The 18,373-nt window shown below is 31.2% G+C and overlaps 1 protein-coding gene across 2 annotated transcripts; it reads right to left on the reverse strand.

The window, feature by feature from the left end:
• Positions 1 to 634: 634 nt before the first annotated feature.
• On the reverse strand, positions 635 to 14,237 carry LOC124840985 (ADP-ribosylation factor GTPase-activating protein AGD2-like). Of its 2 annotated transcripts, none has more exons than XM_047317145.2 (19): positions 14,080 to 14,237; positions 13,272 to 13,348; positions 12,576 to 12,676; positions 11,994 to 12,064; positions 10,962 to 11,024; positions 10,823 to 10,867; positions 9,316 to 9,381; positions 7,874 to 7,921; positions 7,687 to 7,782; positions 7,557 to 7,598; positions 5,321 to 5,539; positions 5,052 to 5,183; positions 4,763 to 4,981; positions 4,400 to 4,486; positions 4,035 to 4,307; positions 3,319 to 3,440; positions 2,929 to 3,007; positions 1,751 to 2,172; positions 635 to 1,051 (listed from the first exon to the last, which is right to left on the reverse strand). In XM_047317145.2, the coding sequence occupies exons 1-19, from the start codon at positions 14,128 to 14,130 to the stop codon at positions 940 to 942; spliced, it is 2,325 nt and encodes a 774-aa protein (XP_047173101.1). In that variant the 5' UTR covers positions 14,131 to 14,237; the 3' UTR covers positions 635 to 939. The 2 variants fall into 2 exon arrangements, with proteins under 2 accessions (XP_047173101.1, XP_087965165.1); XM_088109039.1 differs by having other exon boundaries at positions 12,576 to 12,671; positions 14,080 to 14,236.
• Between the last annotated feature and the right edge of the window lie 4,136 nt (positions 14,238 to 18,373).

Raw genomic sequence — 18,373 nt, forward strand, 5'->3', positions numbered from 1 at the left:
AAGAAACACAAATATAGTTCCGGATTATGCATGGATTGAGTATTTTTCACACAGGCTGAGGCACACATTCTATATACTTGTGTATATGTAAAATAAAATCAAATTAAATTAAAGCCTTATTAATCCATATGAAAGTGGTTAATGCTTATATCTTTAAACGTACATTATCCTTCGTGCTTCGTGTATTTTTGGAGAGGAATACCAAAAGACAATATAGACGGACACATTTACGGTAGACAAAATAAATATTGGGATCAGTAAACTAAACAAATGTACAGTAAACTGAACTTAATTTTCATGTATAACCCAAAATCTCTTTGAGACTACAATAATGAAGTTGAACATACCATTTACCTAAAGTGTTATGGGAGATACAAATAGATTAAATATAAAATAAAATTATAATATATAGGTAGAATCAAACTTTGCTTTACAAAACATTTTTATGAAAATAAATTAGACTTCATTTTTAATATATTATCAAACTCTATTTTAACTAATTCGTTAAGCCACTCGTTATCAAATTATCAACAAACATCTAATCTCACAAAAATGTCCTTATTATATAACCGTGTATCATTAATTAATATTGCATAATGAAAAAAAATACTTTCAAAATTATTCTAAATAGAAGTGAGACGAACAAATAATGAAACTGTATGAATGAGGTTTTTCTTGTAGAAGTATCTTAATGAATATATATCCCTTTGAAATTTAATTTAAGAGATACATGTTAGAGTCTTTTCTATAATAACTGCAACAAATATGGAGCCAAATAAATTAAAAAATCTGAGATTCCTTTCGATGAATCAGGCCTTCAAAAATATGTAATCAAATTTTCTTTACTTAATGAACAACAGCATATCTTCAACACTCATAATATATATATATATCTATATATATATATATATAAATAAATATATACCAGATCCATCTTCTCTAGCATTCAGCAAGCATGATAAATAGCTCTTCGTCAGTTATTGCTCCCATCTCCATTGCTCTTTCAAGTATAGTGAGCCCTCCAGCATCTTTAATTGACGGCCTTGCACCCCTGGGGAAATTATATATTAGTTTATGCTTTCATTGGAAGTTTTGGTTAGAGATGCATGTGTACAAACTTCATACAAATGTTTATCTTTTCAAATAAGTTATAGACATCGTTATCATTGAAGATTTTATTAAAAAATAATAAAAATAAAAAACATGAGAGACCACACTAAATTACATAATACTTACACAGGAAAAATAACCCATGATTTCCTTCACACATACCCTCATTTATATTTGTGTGCATAAAGACACAAACATATATAAATACATACATACATACATATATATATATATATATATATATATATATATATATATATATATATATATATAGCATATAATTGATGCCAAATAGAACACAAAAAGCTTGGCAAATGAAAATTCTTAGCTGTTTGTGCAGTGATGAGTAGTCTAAAACATCTCGTGATACACCCAAAATAGGGAACTGATGAACGATCCAATTAGTGAGGCTTCATAGAAACAATGGAAGGTATTTGTTGGGATAATTAAGTATTACGAGATTTCGAAATGAATATGGGTAGAAAACAAAGAGGAAAGACGTATTCCCACTTCCTTCTTAATTCTTTCCGACACAACTCCTAGAAGAATAAAAAATAGGGAGACAAAGAGGAAGCCTGTATGATTGTTAACTAGTCGCTAAAGCCCAAAGACAACAGTTGGCTTAAGGTAAAAGTATTACCTTCTTAATAGAAACTTTGCCAATTTATTTTTCCCACTTGTAATGCAATGGTGCAAGGGAGTTCTTCCATGATAGTCACACATATTTACATCAGCACCAAATTGGAGCAACAACTCGACCATCAGTGTACTGTCAGTATGACATGCCAAATGTAATAATGACCATCCACGGAAACACCTCTCAGTCTCAATAGTCTCTTCAACCTTCAGACAGGCTTCGGGATCATGCTGCTGCCCTTCCGCCTCAGCAGCATGGGGAACCTCATCACCATATTTTGTGTTTATCATATTTGATTCTGAGGTAACAACAAGCCGATACACTTCTCTTACATTTACAGCCTGAACTGCTTGCCAAATTCGTACGGAAACTGAAGGATTGTTGGGTATATCCTCTTCTCGGATTATTAGTGATTTCTCTACGTACTGGTTAAGAAAAACAAGGATGACAACAATATTTACGTCACAGTAAAAGCTGTCAAGAAAGAAGAGTCTTCCTAAAAGATAATGCCATAATACAGCAATACATAATATTAAATGCCAAAATGTAAAACTGACATAAAATGCAAAACTGACACAGGAGCAGCAGAAACAAAATGTAGAGGGAGAGAGAGAGCATAAAAAATAAGAGAATCCAAAGATGGAAACCTGATAATAAAAGATTATCACATAATTTATTGATTAAAGTGCAGTGATCTGGGTACATGATCTCTCCATAGAAGCAAACATCAACTATCCTATTTCAAATTCTATTAGCAATGAAAGCAAGTAACTCTTAGCCACCAGAAAGGTGAAGTAAGAAAACATTCCTCAATTCCAATTGAAGACCAAACTACATAACTTCTTAAATTGTTTGTTCATAACTAAAACCTGAATATTCCTTACGACTTTCTATAATTTAAAAACATTTCCACGTTCCAACTTATTTAAATGGCAAAATAATTTATAATTAAAGAATATGAACAAATACCTCAATGAACTCATAAATAACAGAATTCTTTTGAGAAATCTGAAGTGAATAGAATATCATTATTTAACAGACATAAATCTAAACTGAAAGAGTTCCGTAAACTGTCGCATGGAAACATGAAGACATAAATTTAACGTGTCAAGCTGCCTTTATAGCAGTAAACCACGAAAGCTTCCATTTATATATAGAGAAATTCAACCAAAACTGTTTACCTTTGCTTGGATGTATTTCTCTTTGATTTGGAAGGTATCTGTTGAACAAGGTTTAATAGGCACACTTAATTCACCTGCCCTGCAAATAATTGTTCCCAAAAGGAAAGGATTACAAGCATAACCACCGATGCTTTTAACAAACTTCTCCATACGAACTTTTAAAAGAGAAAATTAAGAAAAAAATAAAATGAGTTTCTCCATAAGTTAAAAAATAAAAATATAAAGAAGTTATATAAGAGAACTTTTACAAATTAATTTATGCATAAGCTAATTTTAACTTATGAAGAAACTTGTTTCATTATCTTTTCGTATTTTTTTCTCCTAAAACTTTTTGGAGAAGATTCTCCTCGCAGGCTCAATATGCATTGCTACAAGAAATCCGTAATTTACCTTTCATGATCCGGAAGAAGCAAGCCCTCCCATATAGAATTACAGTAGGCATTACCTAAGTTATCAAATAACTCCAAAATGGTATTTTCCCAAACCCTGACATCTAATGTTATAGATCTCACCTGCATGTCACACAAAATATACCTCAAGAAAATGGTAATCAAATTTTAATACCTAATCAGAAATCACATAATTTAAGAAAATTGATTCAGTTATATTATAAACACACACAAAAAAAGTATACGCTTTTTCTCAAATGTCAAAACTAATCAATTCTTAAAATGAATGCCCTTGGCAATAAAGAAAGAGTGGCAAAAACAATGCAAGCACTTCACGGGAAGATTTAGAGAAAAATACACCACCATATGTTAGAGAAAATTTAGTGAACGGGAATGCTTTTCTTATTCACTAGAACGTAATAGATAGCTTATGCAAGGAATCTGTATATATAGGCTCTTAATAGACTTAGTGGAGTGTATTTCTTAAGCTAATATTACTAAGTGCAACTTTCTAGATTACGTACATTCTGAATTGTCGGTAATTATGTTACAGAATCCTATTTATAGAACAGAGAATTGCTAACAAGTAGATGTAACAGATCAATCATGTCAGTTATAACTTACATGATAGAACAACAATTGATAGAACAGCAAAGAGAATCTCTAACGGCCATAGACACAAGTAAATGGTTAGCATTTATATCCGAAAGAATGCACCTTTGAGATATGAACACCAAGATTTCGATGCACTCCAGAGCATTCAATACATAACAATATGCCAAGGTTTAGAGATGCCCATTCTGGTTCAGGAGCACTACACTCAGCACATTTATCATTCCCTGGAATTCCCCTTAAAATCTTAGAGACACTACCCACTTCCGTGGAATATAAGTCATTACTCAATGATTCCTGACCATCCTCCGAATGACATGACAAAGAAGCACCAGTTGCTATGTTTTTACTCTCAGAATTCGCTCCACCATATTGAGGCTGCAGCATTTATAGATGAAATAGTGTTGAGGGAACATCTTATATGGACATCTTGGCACAATGATATATTTCAAAAAGTTTGAATAGATAACCTCTTGAAGAAACTGTGAATTAAAAAGTAATGTTATAGCTCCAGTAATTTTGTTAACCCAGTCCATCCTATCAGCTTCATTTTCGGCCTGATGAAAGTGATAGAAAATCAGCAAACTAAAAACCAATCCAGAACTACATTAAGTACGCACACTGAGTTTGCTAAGATAAAACAAAGAAGCTCAATCTAAAAGATAAAAAACTACAACTTCAACCTAAATGTCTGTTTTCTCCTTAAATAGAAAAACTGCATCACAGACAAGGATCCGTACAAAATAAGAAATGTTTGGTTGTCACCCAGTTAACACAATGTGGTGTCTCATTTTATGAATCAATAAAATATATGTAATAGGTAGATCAGCCACCTGAAGTGTGAACGTTTTTGAGGGAGAAATTATTCGGAAGCAAAGTCGTAGATCTGTATCTTCTGCATCCATCTTTATAGTAGATGTGCATAGATCAATAGTGTAACAACCTAAAATATCATCATTCATTGATGCAGCCCTGTTGTGTTTTAAACGGAATCTACCAAACATTCCACTAGTTTGTTCATAAGAACGAACATAATTATATGACTGAGAGCCCTGGGGATGGAAGTAAACATTAGGAGATTGCTTGATAAGTCGAAACAAATATAAGAAAAAACATAACTACCGTGGGTTTGACACCCTTGACTCTGTAATAATATAAACTCCTTTGGTTATCAAGTACAAAGAACCTCCGTTTCCAATCTCCACGCGAGCCTGATGACCGTTTTAACAGATAACCTTGTTTAACTGTTTGAAGCTGTAAGCAAGGCCAAAAGTTAAAAGAAGACATCAAAATAAAGAAAAAGGGAAAAAACAATAAAGCCTATCTATTTAACATAAAGTCTTATACTGAAGAACTTTCACCAATTAACTGGTAAAAGGCCAATTACTTGCCTCCCCTTTGGTTGCAGACAGCATCCCTGAATCTAAACTCCTGTAGGAATTCAAGCCTACAACATGGATGCCTTCAGAACCTGACATAGTTTCAGTAAAATTGCTAGAAGCTCGTATATTCTCTAACTCTGCCTGTGTTCTGTATTCCTGAATACGTTTTGCAAGCTTATCTTGCTCAACATTAGCAAGTTCTTTAGATTGTTGTGCATAGGTTAACACCTAATTTAACAAAAGTACCAAAAAGAACAACAAAGTCAGAATTTTCATGCAGCAATCTAGGTTTGAGCCATGGAAAGTCACTATTATCAAATATTAAATACATTACTTCACAGTTGATCATTATAAAATAAAACTGTCAAAGATAAAATCTCGAAGTGTCACAATGTATAATTACAAAAACCCATTCTTTATACATATCCCGGGATTCGATCCTTAGATCCGGTATAAGAATCTATAGCGTAACACAAGTGAAACAATGGTAGGGTTATACAATCGAAGTAACAGTATAAGATAGTGCAGGACGTATTTTCTCAAGCTGCGACTAAATCAAATGCAGATAAGATATGCCAGCATAATAATTTTAGTCCTACGCAAATAGCTATTACAAAGTCCCACATTGCCTACCTCAATACTGAGGTGCAGTTTAAATACATGAACAACTTCACTCCATACTTTTAAGATGAAATTTATCACGCTATCAGAGTTTATAGTTCATCTTCATGTATCACCTATTCTGACAGGCATTGCTCTAGTAAGCATATGAGGAAGGTGCATGCTGGAAAGTTCCATGTTACTGCCTAAGATACTGGTGTTTAATTTAAATAACTACTGGAAAACGTCACTTAATGTCAATTGGCTTTTAGATAAATCTAACAAAGACTCCCCACCAGGTGGGCCCACAAGAGGGTAAATGTACACTGTGTTTTGCCCATAAGCAAAGAGGTTTTCTTGGGATATGACTCTGTGATCCCACGTCATAAGGCCACAGACCTCACTGCTATGTCAAGACTCACCCTCAACACTTTTAATTTTTAATCAAATAAACTTTTAAGGTTGATTAATCAAAACTCCTAGCAATCCCAAGCACAGTTGAGAACAAATAAGATATAAGATAACAGAGACAAATGCTCCAAGAAAATTATTTTGTTTGGATGTGGAAATATGATCATTCCTAGTCTTGAGTAGTCAATTTATGAAAAGAAGTTAATGATAATAGAAGTGGTATTGCAACTAGGAGCTAAAGGCTCTTTATGCCATATTTGCACAAGCAGCACTTAGGCACTATCATGGACAGGAGCCTCGCAATAAAGACACAAAGTATCATATTAGATTATTTAATGCTGACTAATCACCAGAATATTAATACACTATACTAAAGAATGAATCAACAAAGAATATGCATTCACTAAAGAGATACATGAAAAGAATCATACAATAGAAATGTAGTTCCCTTTTCCCACATAGAGTGGGCAACATTTAAAGAACTCAAATGCATTCATAACGCACATTGTTTTTGTTAAGAAGTGAACTCTAAACCCAATTCAACCCCACAAAACCGTCTTATAAGGTGAGGTTTGCACTCACTTATATATTGTGAGTTACCTTATTTCTAGTCAATATAAAACTTCCAACACACACCCCTCACGCCGAGGCATATACATCTCGAGTACGGGACTAGACATTAATTGGTGGTTCGATAACAGCTCGATAATAGATGAAACAATAGACCCAACAATATCAAATTTTGCTATGATAGATTTTAACCCATGAATTTGATACCATATTAAAAAGTGAATTTTAAATCTAACTCAACCTCACAAAACCAGCTTGTAAAGTGAAGTTTACATCCACTTATATATTATGAATTGGCCTTATATGTAGTCAATGTGTGACTTGTAACAAATCTTATTTACATTTTATCACAAATAAGTGTCATCCCTATCCTTAGTCAACTCGATTCTCCATGGGCAACAAAATTGCAAATATGACTGAACCATACTTGGAAATTTATTGTTGACACTCAGACAGTGGAGGAAGAGTGCAATTGATACTAATGTTCCAAACACTTATAAAGAACACTTCATATACTTGTTCCTTTCAGTAGCTAAATGGTGTCGTTTGAAATTAGTAAATAAAATGCTCTAGCTTCAACTTGATAAAGTCAGTTTGGCTACTAAAAAAGAGAAAACATGTCAATTGTCATACTTGTAAGAAACAACGAAACTACACATTATACCTGGTGAATATAGGGCTCCATTTGGCTTAGTAAGTCATAACCCTAAAGAAAAAAGGTAACATGTTAAGTGCAAAGTGATAATTGAAAACATAAAACAAAAATTATGCAGAATTGACACCAATTCACATACCAGCTTAAAGTATCTCAAATGAGCATCCATTATTGCACTAATCGACTCCAAGAACTCATACTTCTTTTTCGCTTCAACATTCATGAGTGAGTTTACCTGCACTCCTTAAAACCCAATGGCCAGTTTCGTAATAAAAAAACACTGAGGAGATGTCAGCAAAAAAGATTCATAATTATAGAAGACATACTAGATTGAAGCGACTTTTTTCAAATGTTGATTTGGAATTTTGTAGATCCTGCCATGGATCAGAGTATGAGATTAATAATCAGATAATGACTCACAGCTAGTCATAAAAAAATATGCTAAAAATTAACGAACATAAGATTTAACAATGTTTCTGTAGAAAAATGACTAAATTCATTTTGAAAGAAGTGTTGCTTTTAGTCCTAATAAAAAAATTGTGATTTTAAAATTAAACCTTGTTAGTGTCAGGCATGGTCCATGGCATGTGATGTATTATTAACATGTCTAGATGTATGTCACGTCACTAATTATAAATCATGATACAAACTGTTTTCAAAAGTTTCAAAATTTATGAGGGCCCGAACCACCATTAATGGAGAAGAATTAACATCAATTTTACCTGTATTTATAGGGACCATAAATCATAGTTTTACTCAAAAATAAAATAGAACATAATGTATTTCAAGATCATATTAACAGATATGTAGAATCATTCATGAATCAAGATAAAATAAAATCAAAGGTCGTTCCCACAGACAGCAGACCCTGCAATGTGTGACGACTTTAAATAGGTATCTGAACAACAAGGTGCACATATTGGCCTAACCAAATAGTCCCTTAAATTTATAATTTTAAGTTTGGTACTACAGACTGCATATTATCCCTTCCAAATCAGGCTGGTTATACTATCAGACTCAGAATCAATGGAGATATTACGATACCAAGTGCTAATATATGCACTATTCACACTAAAACTCAATGAATTCATAGGTGCCATAATTATAACAGAGCAGTGTTGAATGCTAACTGTGTTACTGATCCTATCAGACCTGCTCAAATGTGATACAGGACCTGATCGTATGATAACTAGCAGGAAAGAATACAAAGAAAAGGAAAAGGTTCGAGGAAATTAGAGTGCCTAGTCTCTCCCAAAGTCCAGCCTACCCTCTCAATTCTCACTCCCTAGCCTTACACCCTAACAACAAATCACCCCTTTTTTTCACCTTTGCATCTAATTAGTTATATGTAAAAATCCTTCTCGTTCTCTTTCATAAATTTTTTTATCCCCTACAATGCCACTCCTTTTCTTTCTTAACATAAACTTAAGTTATTTTCTTAACATAGACTTTTGTTTGCTTTCAAACTCAGAAAGGAGCTAATTTCAGGATGTGGTGGTATTAGCGCACAACAACAATTTAAAGTCCATGAGTAACGAAATTCCTATGGAAGACTGGGCAGTACCCAAGAAAGTTGGCTATTGCAAGTTTCACATGATATTATATTATATTAGTAGTAGTGTCCTTTTAAAGTTGTATCTTCTGAAGTCAAATGAGAAGATTTTTATCATAATCCGAAATCTGACAAAGTACAAGAAAGTTAAGAAACCTCAGATAAGACTAGAACTTTTGAGAAGCTACTAATCGTATAGAAATTGAAATGGCAAACCTCTTCTAATTCAGATACAATATCTTGTGGTGTATTCTTCTTCAAAGAGACAAACTTCTCTCGTGACTGAATGAAAGAGATAACAAATATGTTAGAGAACATAATTAACATTTGTGTATTTTGGTTTAAATATAACCCAGATATGCATAAAACACAAGATAAATGAAAAACTATGATACTGAAATCAATGATGTAAGCAAATTACTGCTTTCAAAAGCACACATGAAAAATGAGAATGTAATCAAGACTTCATATTATTAGCCATATATGCTTTCAATTCAGCAATAATTATTCCTTGTTCACTAGCCCATCTTTCAAATGTTCTTAGTCAACTCTTCATTTTGTCCCCTAGAAGATGTATTTGGCAGGTCAGACCAATATTGTTACGAGCATCCTCAAAGAATAGAAAAAAGATAGAGAAAAACATAGACTAAGACTCTTCTTTCTGTATTAGTTCAGCAGTTATAAACTCTGAACAAAAACATCAACTTACAAAGGGAATCTCTTCGTTTTACACAGGACATTGTCACTAACAACTTAAAACTCTCCTTCCCCCACACCCTACAAGATAAGACTATATATAGACTTTCTCAAAAACCCTCACCTCAACTAACTTCTTAACTACTTATATTTCTAAATTTCTTTCTATAATACACTTCCCACTCGTTCTCATTATTTCCCTGCCTAACAGATTCCTTAACCCTCCTCATAAATAAAACAGAGAATAATAGTAAGACAACAAAACAGAACAGTGTTATTCTAAACGGTGCTCCTTTCAAAGAAGAGATACGTAACCCAAGGTGAAAGGGAAAAATAGCGTCAAATTTGAAACTACCACCTCTGAGCAACTCCAATGACATAAGTGGCAGCAGAAACAACAGGTGATTGAATCACAAGTTGAGTGCAATTCAAGCAATCGAAATAATCAAAGGAAATGGGTGCACTTCAGGCAACCCTAGAAAAGTACCGTCACTAAAAGAAGCAATGCAGAAGCAAAGCCCCCAAGATTGGGAGCTATTACAAACTAAAAAATGATTAATCTGAATGAGAGAAGATTTTAGTTAATTGATTTTTTGAAACAATGCATCAACCTCTACATATAGAGAATTTTAACCCTAAATTATTGATTACAAAGAGATATCTAGAATCTCCTAACAGCTTCTGACAAGACACTTATCCTACTAACAACAGTCAATTACCTTTAAAGTCTAAAATTATGAACCAATACAAACACAAGTTTAACAATCAAATGACTAAAATCATCCGAACAACTCTCGTAAAAGGAATCCTAAAAGTTAATAAATAACTAACGACTTCAACAGCAGCAACAATGAGTAATATATAGGGTGAATACCCAAATCAGACATCACGAAAAAACATATTCAGGCATCACAAAAAGAAAAGGATTATCACTTAGACACTGTACAACAAAAGCATTGAACAGTAGTAAGAATTTCTAAACATCACAAGGAATGCATAATTGATCATAAGAATGTGAAAACAATACCTGATCATAAGATTGGACAGCTTTGTCATAACGACGACGAGAATCCTGATACAAACAAGCATAAAGTAAATCTATAAATGTAATGTTTGTGTAAAACAGAAATTTTACGAAAGAAACAGTAACCTAGAAAAATAAATACCTTTGTATCTTGCAAATCAATGTTCATAAACTCCGTCAGCCGGTCAATTAACACATGCTCTACCTATACAAGAAATCTGTCACCTAATTACTCAAATAAAAAAATCTATGCCAAAAGACATTTAGTAAGACGGCCTTGGAAATTGCCCACCATGTGTTGCACTTTAATTTTTGTTTCTCTTTCCTTTACTATGCAACCAAACATTCATGAAAAGAAAACCTTAAACAAGGAAAGAATTTCCAACAAAAGTTTGATTTTTATTACACACAAAGATTAAACCTTCAAACTATTCTTCATTGGTGTACTTCCATAGGTTTAGTTGTCATTTACAAACTGTTTCAGTTTTTCAAAATATGGAAACTGTTCTTGGTGTTCCATTTGGTTTTTCTAGAGTTCTAGAGGAATGGACTGCTTAATTTATTAACCTTTTTTTTTCTTAAATTAGCCTGCTTTTGACATGACACAATTCACAGACTGTTAGGAACCAAGAATTGAAAAGAGAAAGAAAAAGAAAGGTTTTTTATTGAATAGAATTCCCCTTCACAAAGAGCTAAAGCTCAATCTACAAAAATTCACCCCTCTTCCCCTTTCCTCTCCTTTCCTATGTATATCTAAATAATACCTCAAAGTAACTAACTCATGGATATTCTAACTATGTTAACTAATTCTCTTCTTTGTGTATCTTAACACAGGCAAAACAATGTAAAAGGGGAAACAGAGAAAAGGTCACATAATTATCATTTTACTACTATATACATGATAAACGTATGATTTATACTATCATTACAAAATCTTTGAACAACATCAGCAAATGGGCACTCAATACATTAAACAAGCTTATATCCTGTCAATTGATTATGATTAACTTCAAAGTGAGATAAAATATGAGATTCTTTTAATGTTTATTTTAGAAAAATTTTAGGACGATAAGAAGAGCAAAAATCCATTGCCTTCAAGATAAAACACCTAAAGTAACAAGTAGCTTCGTCACTATTAACAGAGAAAAATACTGTGGCTGGTTAATGGACTTACCTGTGAACGAAGAAGCTCTTTGAAAGAAGCTAGCTCACGCAATGTGGTAATAAACTTAGTTATGACAGGACCTACAAAAAAAAACAGTTGGAAAGAAAAATACACCTTACACTTAGTAGATGGTCAAAGCTGTCTTCATGATACAAGGTATCCCACTTATTATGTTATCATAAGGCCCCAGACCAGAATATATGGAGCTCCAGCATATGTTCAACACTCCTCAATAAGTATTTTCTTATAAAATCATTGTTTATTAATTCCGACACTTGAGCTTACACATGCACCTCCATACAGATGGACACTTCAAGGACACTAGTTTTTTTACAACATTCAGAAAAAATAGCTTTTGATGTAAAATAAAATATTAAAAAAAAATAAAGTCATGGTGAGGCTTATTATGATAAAAAGATCATTTTATTTTTTTAGTTAAGGTTGTTTATATTTAATTTATTTGACATACACATAGAGTGTTGTTTTCCCAGTGTCCATGTCAAAGTTTGTGCTTCAGAAGCACTTTTTGGGTTGGCTTGTTTGAATATAGAAGTGAAAACAAAACAAAAAATGAATATAAATTTCAACAACCTCCTATCGATACACTAACAGGGTCATCTTGGCCACCACCAAATGCTTCTAATGAATCAGCAAAGGTTATTTCTCCATTATATGCTTCCCCCAAAGCTGTCCTGAGGAATTACAAAATAAAGAATTAATAATGTCCCGCTGATGTGGTTCCAACATATGGTTTTTAGGCAAAAATTGATTAGTGAAATTTTCTATTAAAATGTGGTTGTATGTTTAAAGACACATCTTTTATCTACCACACCACACTCACTAATCAATAACCATCCACAGTTACAATTTGATGAAAAATCATTATTTTAAAAGAACTAACTCTTTTCATTTAATTAAACTCGATGAACATTTATAGTTAGATTTTCAACATATACAAGTTCATGGCCAAGTTTGGTAGTTAACATAAATTTTGGGTTCAAACACATTTGCATTAAATTAGTAAACCAATTAAAAAGTGTCAAACAACTTAAAAGATAATGGTGAGGCAACACAGCTCACATATGCAACGGAGCTATCTAGTTCCTTAGCATATGTGATCAGCAATAGCAATCCCTTAGGAATAACCATGACTAGAGGTGAAAAAGCGTCTCTATATTTTTTTCAGCTGTGCTGAAGAAAGACATTCACAGATAAAAAAAGTAGAATTGACTCGGTAAATAAAAAATAGATCCAACACTCTATATAGGAATGCCCTGGAACACTTACATAAACTTCTTACACCCACTGTATAGCTTCTGGCATCGATCCCGTAACTCATCAGTTGTTTCTTCAAGAGAAAATAACTGTCCCATGGAAGATAAAAATAAATTAAGCAAGAAATCATATTGACAAAAATGGTAATGAACTACTAATTTTCCAAGAGAGTTACTAATCCAAGAATCTTCACCAATATAAATAAATGGAAATGCATATGCACACACTTACTTCGGGGAGAAACGGGAAAAGTTACATAAATTGAAGAGAGTAAAGAAGTACAAAGTAAACATTAAGGAATATACAAGCTGGACACAAAAGGAACAACATCAACAACAGGAAGAATACGTCTTCATATACACACACATATAAGGACATTGGCTGAGCATCTTAAAGCGCCAAGAAGACAAATCTATCCTACAAAAGTGTCAGTGGAAGACATCTACCTTTCAGAGAAATCTCGTATAAATTCCCATTTCCTTGCTCAAATCCAAATCAACAAAAACAGAAATTCCAAAGCAATCCCAAACTAAAGCCTCACTCCACGACTTCCAATCAAATCCCTAAAGTAACTAATCATACAGAGCATAGACAGTATTTTTCAAAAAGGCATATGTAAACTCTGAATCCAAGCTTGTCTTAGCAGCAATTTGAAGATTTAGGAGGGAAAGGAAAGGGAAAACAAATCATCTTGAAAAACCAAGTGCAGAGCATAATGTTGTAGAAGAAAGGAGTGTTGTGAGCACGGCAAATCTGAAGCGAAGCTAAAATTGAAGGACAATAGAAAGCGAAAAGTGTGATTGAAATTGGGAAAAAATACCTGTTTCTGGAACATAGGGGAATCGTCGAGCTTGACGAAGGCCGATGCCATTGTTGCGTTGGTCTGTGTGGCGAGGTGGCTCAAGCTCTGTTACGTTACAGTTGAGATCGCATGTCAATGTTGTGTTATGTTATGCACACACTTCTACAGACGGAGACGGAGATGCAGCTATGTAAAGTGACTATTTTGTCCCTGCTGTTAAACTATGCTTGTTTACTACTTGCAAATTATTTAAATAAATCATTTATTTACTTATTTCATGATTTAATGTAGTCTTAATTAAGTTTTTGGTTAAGTGTTTTTAGTTTATATTTTGTTACAAAATTTGCTATGTTAAGCATTATAAAATTTTATTTTTTAATTTATTTTATGTTATTCAAAGTTTTTTTTTAATTGGTTAATTTCACTTTTATCTAATTCCACCACTTTGTGTTACTTTTCTTTGTATGTTAAAAGTGTGAGGAAATACACACTGATGATAATAATTCTTCTTTTACATATAAACTGAGAATAGTTATTTTATTTAATCTGTTTATTCAATAAAGTAGAATTTCGAGAGGAGTATTTGTAATTTTAAGGGCATTGATACATTAATATTATGTTATGAAGATAATTATAAAATAGTTTTAGATCGTTAAAAATAATTGTAATATTTTTTTTTAATTCTCAAATTATTTTGGGATTCAATGTTTTTAGACTTTTTTTTTCTCTTAATTTATTAAGTGTTTTAAATATCTATGTTTATATATAAGAATACTAAATATATATAAACAGATGATCGTATGAAAAATAATTTTCATTAGGAGGATTTTTCAAATAACTATTATTTTTAATAATGATGAATTTATTTACTGCGAATTTTTTTGACTTATTGATATATTGATTATGAAGTTTGTGAAGTTTCTAAATGTGATTTTTATTATGCTGAATCTTTATTGTTTTATCTATCTGTTAAATTGTGACGTCTTTTATGTACATATTCAGAATGATTTTTTTTTACGATAGTATCTTATCATCTTGCATTCGAATTGTATTATCTACTAAAATAACAAGGTTTTGATTTGAATTTTTTTTATTCTAATTTTTCTGCTATATAAAGAAAACACAGAAAAATGTTTGTATTGTGCATCCTGTTTTGAAATTTTGTTCGATTTTATTTTTCTTAGGACTTTGCAAAAAGTAAAACTCGTGAAGATTTATCAAATTTCTTTGAGTTTTTAAATTTTCGTGTTTTTCGTTTAATTTGTACCTTTCCACTTTTGATTTGAAAAAGTTATTTGTTTTTTATGTTTTTTGTTATTGGATTTTACATGAGTTTTGGTGTTTGAAAAATAATTTGTTTAATTTTTTTGTTGAACTACAAAATTAAAAAAGAAAAAAAAAACAATAATAATGAATCAAAGTAAAAAGAAAACAAATATATATTAAGAGAAAATAAAAGAAAAAAGTAAGGATAAAAACAAATAAAAATAAAATTTTATTTCTTTCGATTTTCATTGATCATGTAATTAGGATAGTGATTTTTTCTACACCTTGTCTGTTTTACCTGCACCTCCAAATTAACCGTTCATTTAATAAAATATAAAAAAGTGTAATGATGATTTAATTGAAAACCATAAAATACAATGAATTAAATTTAAATTAATAAACTAATCAAAAACAAAAAAAATACAATAAATAATTAAATAATAATTCATATTAAAAAATAAAATATTAATAAATAAGTATAGATTCAAACAATTAACAAACGTATTTAAATTTGGAAATTAAAAAAATTTAATTACATTAAAAATAATATTTAAATAAATATCAGATATAAAAAATACAAATTCAAAATATTAAATATTTAAGTAAACTAATAAAAATTTAAAAAACAAATCAAATTGAAAAACGTTATAGTAAATCAAAATAAAAAGAAGGAGCATTAAAAAATTCCTTCGCTGCAGATCGAACTGTGGTTTAAATGAGTCGCACTTCCAAGTGCGGATACCGCAGTTCCAACTGCAGCGCGGTATGAATCGCACTTCTAATTGCGATTATGGTGGATGTTCAACTGCACTTCCAAATGCGGCAACCTCTGCTCGTCGGCGTGCTCTCAACCACTAGGTATTGACTCGATCTTGTCCAATCCAACCTAAAAATGTATCAAATCCAAACCTTCATTCTATCAAACCTAGAAATGCATCCAACCCAGCACGGTGTCCTCTCAACCATTGCGGTTAAGGCCTTGACCTTCATCCCTTCCAATCCAGAAATGCATCCCAGCACATACAAACAGTACATACAAATACCACATACAAACAGCAGTCAAAAGATTTTCTGTGGTTATGTGGTTCTGACAGGAGTACAATTGAAATAATAGAAAAATAGAAAAATGTAGGGTAAGATCAGTGAAGTGCAAGGAGAAGCACTCTTAAGATACTAATGAGTTTCATAATGATAGTTTTCACAATTTGGATCGTGCTAAAATATTTATTTTGGCATGGCATTTCACAATAATATTTTTAAATTGTGTATTATATAATCTAAAATATCTAAATATCATATAATCTAAAACTATAATTACAATCGGACTATAATTAGAATTTTGAAAAATATAAAATGCAGAAAAAAAAAATGAGAATGCAAGAACAAATTTTCTTTTAAAAATCATAACATACTAAAATCGAGAAGAGAAAAAACTCACAGCTGAATGGACCCATAAACAAGACCCGAATTTAACAAATCCGACAGAAAAGTGAGAAGGCAAATTACTTCCTCACCTCATCAAATTTCTTTTCTCACCCTATCAAAACTTTCTGCAAGAAAATGATGGATCGCAGGAAGTAATTTTCAAGTGAAGAAGGCAAGAATCCATGTTACAATTTAATAATTTATTTCCATAAATTGAAAAAAATTAAAATACTTTTGTTATTCTTTTAATATTCAATATAATATAATACAATTAATAATATTAATTTAAATATTCCTCATTTTCCATAATTTTTCCTATTTATTTTTTATTTTATTTTTAAAACATCCTCGTAATACATTAAACAATTTATCTCTAATTCTTTTCTTTTAGTAAAATTGACTTTTACGTACAGAAAACCAGACAAATCCAAAATCTCTTTCGGACATAGTTTGAAAATATTTGGTTACCGCCAATAAAAAGTTCTCACTTTACCTATTTTTTAAAAAATCATAACGTATCACTTTTTTCCCCTTTTTTTTAAATTTTTTTTAATATTTAAAATAAATAAATATAAAAAAGTTCATGAATTTTATAAAACATTTAGTGCAAATTTTTATACTTTTCTAATTCAGTCTTATACTAAAATAAATATACCAGTTTTTCTATAATTCATATTTGGACACATTTGTTTTATCTAATACGAACTAAAATAACATAATTAATTTCCGGAAAATGGATTAAGCCATAATAATTATTGCTAACAAACAACAAAAAATTAAAAATTGTTGTTACAAAAAATAAAAAATTATCGTTAAATGTTTTGTATGTGAGCAAGTTGACACAAAACTTGTAATATATCTAAAACATTTGAATATTGAAAGATGCGTTGCATCGGTCGGAGAGAAACCCGTGATTGATTATTCTATTTTCTTAATTTAATTAATAAATTGTACCATATATTTAAAAGTACTCTGCATTTTCTTTCTTTGCTGCCTAATAGTTTGGCAGGAGGCACCGACGTTTCTAATTCAATTATTCAAAACAAAAGGAAAATAAACCAACCAAAAAGTACTTTTGAAATTTCAATACATGATAATTTTTATATATAAAATTAAATAATTTTGGTAACTTACCATTTTAGTGTATATATATATATATATATTTTTTTTTTCTTTCACATTAGACATGATTTATTTTTCTCATCGTACGTACATGAGTAGACAGCAATTTTATGGGAGGTTTTTCTTATCAAACTTTCTGTATTAAATATCAAAAGAGAATTAATGTTCTTTTTAATATACATTGCCCGTACATACTCAATTCCTATTTATCTTGTTAATTTAAAAAAATAATGTTTTTAAATTTAAGGTTGAAAATGTTAAATATCATTGTAGTAATTTTAAATTTAAAGTAGGCTTAATACCTCTTATGGTCCCTATTTTTGTTAGGTATGTTCGATTTGATCCCAGTTTTTTTTTTCTGTTCAATGTTGTCCTGAAGAATGTAATTTTTGTTCAATTTAGTCCTTTTTGCAAATAGCGTTTAAATCGTTAATGGCAGATAGTCTAGGTATGCACAAGACTAATGAGATGACATTTAACTACTGTCAGGTCACCATCT

This window comes from Vigna umbellata, chromosome 3 (genome assembly GCF_029865625.1).
Source record: "Vigna umbellata cultivar VRB3 chromosome 3, Vumbellata_1.0, whole genome shotgun sequence".
Lineage (NCBI taxonomy): Eukaryota > Viridiplantae > Streptophyta > Magnoliopsida > Fabales > Fabaceae > Vigna > Vigna umbellata.

Bases quoted from the DNA above. Each gene is read 5' to 3' on its own strand.
- LOC124840985 (XM_047317145.2), bottom strand. From the start codon at position 14,130: ATGGCATCGGCCTTCGTCAAGCTCGACGATTCCCCTATGTTCCAGAAA. The intron at 12,677-13,271 runs GTAAGTGTTCCA...GTAATTCCTCAG, and splicing joins AGTGGGTGTAAGAAGTTTAT to GACAGCTTTGGGGGAAGCAT. The intron at 12,065-12,575 runs GTTGTTGAAATT...TTTTTTTTGTAG, and splicing joins TGTTAGTGTATCGATAGGAG to GTCCTGTCATAACTAAGTTT.